This window comes from Dermochelys coriacea, chromosome 24 (genome assembly GCF_009764565.3).
Source record: "Dermochelys coriacea isolate rDerCor1 chromosome 24, rDerCor1.pri.v4, whole genome shotgun sequence".
Taxonomy (NCBI): domain Eukaryota; kingdom Metazoa; phylum Chordata; order Testudines; family Dermochelyidae; genus Dermochelys; species Dermochelys coriacea.
Window position 1 is genome coordinate 8071371 of NC_050091.1, and position 8569 is coordinate 8079939.

At 53.0% G+C, this 8569-nt stretch overlaps 1 protein-coding gene across 2 annotated transcripts in view; it reads right to left on the reverse strand.

Annotated features, from left to right (window-relative positions):
• Window positions 1-1209, reverse strand: part of SNX27 (sorting nexin 27) — a 47634-nt gene extending 46425 nt beyond the window's left edge. Inside the window, exon 1 of one of the 2 annotated variants that reach the window (XM_038382682.2) lies at window positions 846-1209. In XM_038382682.2, coding sequence (XP_038238610.1) covers window positions 846-1120 — 275 coding nt within the window. In that variant the 5' untranslated portion in view covers window positions 1121-1209. The remainder of the gene's footprint in view (window positions 1-845) is intronic. The other variant, XM_038382683.2, reaches the window with a different exon arrangement.
• Between the last annotated feature and the right edge of the window lie 7360 nt (window positions 1210-8569).

An 8569-nucleotide genomic window follows, 5' to 3' on the forward strand; every position in this document is an offset into this window, starting at 1 on the left:
GTTTCTCAGAAAGATCACCTCTCCCCATCTGCCATCAGGCAGTCCCCCCATGCTCCCGACTTGTGCACTCCAGCCTATATGGCTAGAGATCTCAGGGCCCCAAATGCCCCCCAAGATGGCACCCCTCCCTTGCTAAGGCCCCACTCCTCCAAATAGTAAGGGATTTTGAGGGAGGAGATCATCCTCTAGCAGGTCCCCCACAGCCCCAGCTCCAGTATGTAATCTCCCCACCTCCTGCCCCAACACATCTCTCTGAGCTCAGCTCCACTGAGGCTGGTTCTCCTTCAGAGGTTCCACCCGGGTCCTCCATAAGAGGTTCCCTCCCTCTCAGCTCCCCCTTCGGAGACCCAGTCCATAGGTGCTGGGGGCACGGCTGCATGCCTGGGCTTGAAGCGGTTTCCATCAGACACAAGTTCAATGGTTCTCAGCACCACCACAATACAAACTGTTCCAGTCCCCCCACCACCACCCCAAGTACTTGCATCTCCAATACACGGTCACTCTGTGTGGTGGGGAGAGGTCCACTCCTTCCCCCCAATCACTCTGGGCAGGGAGAGGGGTCCCCCTCCGTCACTCTCTGCGGTGGGGAGGGGTCCCCCTCCTCCCCCTGAATCACTCTGAGTAAGGGGCCCTTCGCCCCCCCGATCACTCTGGGCAGGGGGAGGGGTCCCCCTCCGTCACTCTCTGCGGTGGGGAGGGGTCCCCCTCTTCCCCCCGAATCACTCTGGGCAAGGGGCCCTTCGCCCCCCATCACTCTAGGCAGCGGGAGAGTCCCCCTCCATCCCGCCCCCCCGTCACTCTGCCCCGCCCCCCGGGTCACTCGGAGGGGTCCCCCCCGTACTCACACCTCCAGGATGCGGTCCCCCTTGCGCACCCCGGCGCGGTCGGCCGCCCCCCCGCCCAGCACGGCGCTGACATGCTGCAGCGGCGCGTACAGCTCCCCGTTGATGCTCCGCAGCTGGCCGCCCTCGCTCACTTGGCCCCGCACGTTGAAGCCGTAGCCGGACTCCGACTTGACGATGCGGACGACGCGGGGCCCCCCCGGCGCGGGCCCGCCCCCCCCGTTACGGTGCGGAGCCGGCGCCGAGCGCTGCAGCCCTTCGCCCTCCTCGTCCGCCATCTTGCCGAGCAGTTCGCGGCCGTGGCCGTCACGCGATCCCCTCACCGGCCACCGTAGCCAGGCCGCCAAGTGCTAAGGGAGATGCTGTTCAGGGAGCCTAGGGGCGCACAGCACCATGGGAAATGCAGTTCAGGGAGCCTAGGGGCGCAGAGCACCATGGGGAATGTAGTTCAGAGTGTCTGAGGGGCGCAGAGCACTATTGGAAATGTAGTTCAGGAAGCCGGGGGCGGGGGGAGGGGTGCATGGCCCCACGGGAAATGTAGTCTGGAGAGTCTGAGGAGCACACGACGCCATGGGAAATAGAGTCGGGGGGAGCCTGGTGATGCATGGCACTATGGGAAATGTAGTCCCGGAATACTGATGGCACCAGGAGACATGTAGTCAGTGGAGCCCAGCCTGGTGGGCCTTGTGGGAAATGTAGGCCGGGGATCCTGAGGGGTGCATAGCCCTATGGGACATTTATTCTGGGGAACTGAGGGGCACACGGCCCCATGGAAAATGTAGCCTGGAGAGTTTGGGGACACAGGGCGCTATGGGAAATGGAGTCTGGGATGCCTGGGGAGCCTGGCACCCTGGGAAATGGAGTCTGGGGTCACCTCAGCCCCCCAAGCCTCATGGGTGATACAGGTGCTGTTGCCCCCACAGCTCCATGGGAAAGGTAGTTCAGCAATCTCCCGCCTGCAGAGGCTCATGGGAATTGTAGTTCCACAAGCCCTGGCACTGCCTCATGGGAGATGTAGTTCATAAGGGAGGTGGGCACTCCAGGTTGTAGTTTTGCCTGGGGCCTGTGAGCCCTGACCTGAGCCCTCCCTGGGGTGGGGCGTCATCTCTGACCGCACCCTCTCACCACCGATGGCAGCTGTCACTCATTGCCATAGCAACTGCAAGGGCACCAAGCCGCCCTGAGATGTCATCGGACTGTGATGTCATCACGTTTACTCTCATGACAGCCCATTGCATTGGAATCCCATCATGTCAAAAACCACCATCACGTCACATGATGTGGCAACACATTACGATGTCATGGCTGCTGTGACAAAGTGCCACGGTGGCATGTCTAGCCTGACAACACATTGTGGTGTGACATCACCCCCATCACTCTGCGATGCCGTTGCTTTTTGAAATGTCATCACGCCCCCACGGCCAGGCCGACACGGTGGGCGCACATCCAGCCTTCACCCTACACCATGTTGTGTCAGAAGGTTGTTACACCACATTCCAGCTCCCACAAGTTCCATCACAGGCCCTTATTATGATGTAGTATCTGTATTGCAGTAGCACCTAGGAGCCCCAGTCCTGGACCAGGACCCTATGGTGCTAGGCACTGTACAAACACACAACACAAAGATGATCCCTGTCCCAAAGAGCTTACAAACTATGTACGAGGCAAGAGATCCTCCTAGCTGGTGTGACACCATAAGCCTCCTAGGCTAGCCCTTTGGAAAGGCCCCGTCCATGGTGAAATGAGGTGTATGAGAAAGCTTCCAAAATGTCTGCTGCTGCTTGGGCTCCATTTACTGGAATGTACCCTGTTCCAGCACCCCATCATCTAGAAGGTGGAGGTGCCGTGCTATTATATCATTGGCTGTGGAGAGTACAAGACATTGCAAAGCTAGTAATTCCTTTCACTCTGATATAGTCTCCCTCTACCAAGCAGGGCAGGGAACCTCACTCTTACCCCACCCCAACAAAAGCTGGTTGCAGCTGAGCCCAAAGTGTCTAGCTCAGAAGGTCTGTTCTAGCCAGAGAAGCAGCAAGTTCTCAACAAGACAGAGAGAGAGAGAGAGAGAAAGAGAGAAACCCAAGGATACAGAAAAGTAGGTGTTAGCAACTGCTGTATTTACTGTCAACACATATGCACTAATATGGCTGAATCTCACTAATGTTTGCAAATGATGCCAGCTGCACCAGCCCGGGGAGAGCTTCCGAGGCTGCACCATGTGGTGCATCTAGCAGGGGTCACGTGCTACACAGCATCAGACATGCAGCTCTGAAACCAGGTAGCAATCATAAATATGGCAACAAATGAGAAGCATCCTAGAGCTGCCCTGTTGACACTATGCTGCAAGCAGCGACCACTTGGAAACTCTAAGCAGCAGCAAGGCTGGAACTCAAAATCTTTCTGCTCCAAAAGACCAGCCCCACTGCATGTGAGCTAACAGAGAATTCCCTGGTTTGCCATAGTCTCATCCCAACTCCGGGAAGGGAGTGGGGTCTAGTAGCTACAGCAGGGAACTGGGAGCCAGGACTCCTGGGTTCTGCTAACAGTCCAGGGAAGGAAAATGGTCTAGCAGTTAAGCATAAGGGGACTGGGAGCTGAGCCTCCTAGGTTGTATTCCTGGCACTGCCACAAACGTCCAACCTTGGGTGAGTCTCCTCATCTCCCCGTGCATCAGTCTCCTTGTTGGGGTATGTAAGGGTTAAGTAAAGACCTGGGAGCCACTATCATGGTAATAGGGAGTAAAGGCATAGGCAGGCACTGTCTTTGTGCCTGATAGATAAAGTTGCCACCCCTTTCCCTTCCCTTCTGCTTGTTAAGGATAGATAAGTGTTGCAGCTGCATGAGAAATGTGTTATCTCCCCCCTCCCTCCTTCTTTCCCAGCTACATAAACGAACTCAGAGTCATGGCCCCTTCCTCCCTCTCCTGTGAACTGCTGCTTAAAGGCAACTTGTGGCTACAGTTGCTGCAAAGAAATGTGTCTTCAAGATAAAAATGTCTGTCTGATATGCTTAATGCTGTAAACAGGGGCAGGTATAATTATATTCAGTATATAGCTATTAATATTCATTATATGGGCATTCATATTATCAAATAAGGGTTTTGGGGGTGTTGTAGTAAATGTGAGTATTTACATATTAACAGATAAAAAGAGTGTGATGTGACTAATTTGGGGCTTACTCAACAATTGGGTAGAGGGGAACAAGTACCGCCATAAAGAAGCCCGTTTACTCAATCTGCCTCTAGGTCCTCCTGCTCATTCTTTCTATCTCTAATACTCCCCAGCTGTATAAATGGGACTAACCATTTTGGCCAGGATACTAGAGCAAGCCCCAGTTTTTACAGAAATCCCCACATCCTGCAGAGTGGACAAGGCCTGGGGTCTCTAAGGTCTTGTCTGAATCATGCTGAAAGAGCAAGCAGGGTAGAACTTTGATGCATCTGCCTTGGGAGAAAGAAGGGTCGAGTCAATCCTGAACCAGAAATCGAATCTCTGGCTCCAGGGCATCGGGGCTAGAAATTCAGACAATTTATTCTTGGTCATTAGGGTGACCAGATATCCCAATTTTGGGGTCTTTTTCTTATATAGGCTTCTATCATCCCCCAGGTCCTGTCCCGATTTTTCACATTTGCTGTCTGGTCACCCTAACCCCTTTGTAACAGCAGGGGGAAGGGGGAGAACACAGGGAAGGGAGAGGAGCACAGAAAGTGACCCCTTCTGCAGCATCTGTCTCCCTTGCCAATCTCCAGCCCTCCCCGTCAAGTTCCCAACACATTCTTCCTATTCCCCATCTGGGACGACGCAGGGCTGTTGCTGGAGAATCCCTGCTACAAATGCCTTCCTGCCACAGAGTCCTTTTGTTGCATTAACCTATTTCCAAACCCAGATGACTTGGTCCCTTCTTTTCCCTGCTCTCCCTGACCTGTGGGCCAGTCCAGCTGGTCTGCCCCCGATTTCAGGGTCCTTGCAGAGAATGAATTGGGGGGGTGCAGGGAAAGAAGAGATTCTGAGAAATTGCCAGCTGACCTCAGCCTCTGTCTGTGGAATTGGCCTTGCCAAATGCACTAAAGAGGCAAACTGCTTGCCTCAGTTTCCCTCACTTGGCAGTCAGCAGAATTCCTCCCCCTCCTGCCCCATTTAGTCAGGATTTGGCCTGGGCGCCTGCACAGAGCTAAGATTCTCTGTAAGACCCCTCTGTCAAAACCTCCCAGTTGCATTCTCCTTCCCCTCCCTAGTCATCTTATTTCCAGCCATTTCAGAGGCAAGCTGGGCTCTAGTCAATCTTTGGTCTCCGATGCAACTGGGAGAACACCACCAGCTGCCATGCCTGATCATCAAAGCAACAGCGGTAGTGCTGCAGTTTGATTGCAAGACCTGTGATGGTTGGTGGGTTTTCTTAACATCTCAGCTCCCGCAGCCAGGTGACTACATGAGAGTCTCAGTATTCTTAAAAAAGAATACATCTTCTAGCTCAGGTGACCCAGGGAAAAAACTAGAAGATATGGCCCCTTGAGGTGCCATAATCAGAAGGTGACTAAAGAGCTCCACCTTTCATGGTGTTTGTTTGAAAGCTCAGTAGTTGCGGGGAGCTCGACTGATTTTTTAAACTCTTCAGGTTGATCCCTACGTCCCCTTCGGAACCAACCAAGAAGCACCAGCTTTATTTGATTGCCAGCTGGTCCTTCAACGAGCCTTGGCATGCTGGCTGTGATGACAGAATGCAGTGATTTAGGGTACATCTACACTTAAAAATACAACGTAGCCATGGCATCCAGGATGTTAGGCCCAGGCATACCTCGTATTGCAGGCACACGCAGGGTGGTGAGGTAATCCTAGGGGGAGCTGTCTGTTCATTGGCTGCAAACTCCTAGGAGAAGGCTCTTGGACTGAGGGCACGGAGATGATGTCAAGGGACGCTGAGGCAGCCAGGGCCAGGGCAGGAAAGAGGTAGAAGTAAATGAAGGGGAGGATAAGGACCAGTCTGGATTCAAAGGGAAGCCAGGGGAGGTTGCCACAATAAGGGTGGCTACATCTCATGAGTAGGAAGCAACATAATTTACACTCCTGTCCTGATACATGATTTAACCCTCTCCCTCCCTGCCCCTCAAAAACCATCTGAAAACACTGCCTGCCTGACCCCACACACAGAGCTGGCAGGAGCCAGCCTGCAGTTTCACCCTAGTGTAGACAGGCTCCTGGAAGGAAACTGTGGGGTCAGGAGAGCAGGGTGGTGGAAAGGGAATGGATAGCTCCAGGGGGTGAGCGATGGGGAGGAAATGGTCCACGACATAGAGCTCCTGGGGATCCTTCACTTCCCCTCGGGCCTCAAACTCACTCACTCCAGCTACCTCGTGTCACAGCAGCCACAATGGAGCTAACGTCCCTGGGAATTCTCTCCCCATAACTCCATGTCGCCCAGTGGGCAGATAGGGACCAGCCTCCTGCGAAACCAGGGCCTACAGGATGGGGAGGCAGAGCAGGAAGCATTGCCCAGTCCTTCAGCCTAGCTGAGCTGAGAGCAAGACTCTTGGAAAGGGAAAGGAAAGGAGGCCCCAGTTCCTGCAAGCTCTGTCCTGTTCCTCAGCCCTGTGCCTTCGCATCAGGGGCCCACGAGTGAATTGAGACCGACAGCAAAAAGCCCCCATCACAAGTCCACCTTCTCTTTCGTACAGCGGAGGAAAGCTGGGGCAGAGGAAAGCAATTTGCACCAAGATCACAATCTGAAGCTGTGGCAGAGCCAGGGATTGAAACCCAGGAGTCCTGCCCAGGGCCTTAGGCCAATGGCAAACCCCAGCAGAAGGTAAAGGAAGAGGTCTGAACGGAGCACCATGGAGACGCTTGGATAAAGCTGGAACTGGGGACGTTTAGGCAGGGACAGTAGATTTATCAGGAGGGAGAGGGAGGCTGAGAGCTAGACCCCCACAGAGCAAGGCCCAGCTCTGTCAGCAACATACTCCAAGAGCACAGCCTCTCAGCCTCCCCAGATACTGGCTCTGGGCACGCCTAAAGCAAGTAGCATCCTGCCTAGCTGCCCAAGGACACCATAGCAGGTTCAGGCAGCTGTGTACAGTATTCACTCCTCTACGGTTTAAGGTTAGTTACTCCATAATAGCAGCCCAAAGAAAGGTGAATGAGGGGTTAAAGGTCAGGGAATTAAAAAAAGACCTAAAACTGGGGGGTTCTTAGAGCACTCTGGACAGTGCAAAGGAGATAGGGAATTAGGCCCAAAGTCTCAGCCTTGGGGGTTTAATTCTCCAAGCACTTTCTGATGCCAACAGCATCATCCCTCACCTTCTCCGTTAAATCGAGCTGCCACGCTCCACCCCATTACTAGCAGCATCTGTGTGGTGGGATGAACAGCTCCCTAGCTGTACATAATGCAGCAGCTTTAGTGTGCTCTGGTAGCCTTCAAGCAGGCAGGTGAGACACAGTGAGAAGGCTTAGAAGTGTGGTTTACCAGGATGATGGTGCTTAGAAGATGGCCAACAAAATCCCCTTCGGTGGGGAGATGTCAGCATTCAAGAGAGCCACAGATGTGAACCGCACCCCTGCCACTAACCCCCGTTGCATGTTAGTGACTCCGGCCTCCTGCTGCCTCAGGTTAAAAAAAAAATCAGAGAAAGAACCACAGACAATTAGATCCCTTTAAGAGATTCTGCTGAGCTGCCTGGCCTCTCAGGGAGCGGGGAGGGAGGGAACAGCAACCCTGGCAGACACTTCAGAAGCACAGCAGTAGAGTTGCTCCTCCGAGACAATGCGCAGGGTACATCTAACACAGCAGTTGCGTGCGTGACTCCCAGCACAGGTAGACAGACAGGCATTAGCTCTGCTCAAGCTGGTGCGCTAAAAACAGTAGGGGGTTAGAAGGTTGAGAACCCGAGTTTGGCAAAGGACAGTATGTAGCACACCCCCCAAACACACTGCCATTGACTCTGAGCACATCACCACCATGGATGCCTCTCTCCTCACCACACCTGTGGGTAAGGGAGTATCATTTCACAGCTGGGAAACTCAGGTGTTACATAGGGAAGCTGTCAAGAGCTACAAGTTGAATCCATGGGTCTGCTGAGTCTCAGTGCATAACCCTCCCCTAGTGCATTTAGTCTCCCTACCCTGAGGCATGTCCGGACAGCTCCAGAACTCTCAGCAGCCCAAGGAAAGCGACAGGCTACCGGATTCTCTGTCAGACAATCCAGATCTCACTTAATACAGAGATTAAGAATTCAACCACCATCGTCCTGCTAAGCCACACAGGAGTTTATCACAATAAGAGTCCATGAAGTTGTTTCCCCAACCCTGCAAAACTAAATGCTCCCCTGCCCTCAGCAGCTACAAGGTTAAAGACATTCTAGTTACTGTAGGTGGTGTATCAAACTTCCCATGGTTTTGTACTTAGGCCCACTGAAGCAGTTTCATTTCACGAACAGCAGAACAGGATCAATAGCTGCACCGGTGAGTGCATCTTCAAGGTAGTTTCAGTTAACAGTACATACTACCCAAGCAAAAATAAAATGAGAGGTGCAGGTGTCCCTGATCTGCTGAAATGAGTAAGAACTTGGACTATCACAATGGAGCAAACCCTTAAATAGAAACTATATAGACAAACATGGCTGAAAACAGGATGCTCTAAAAGTTACCCTCGAAAATCAGATCTTTCTAGAAGATTTTTAAGCCAACATCTAGAAATCAAGCTATCATTGTTAGAGAACCGTATATGTTGGCTCATAA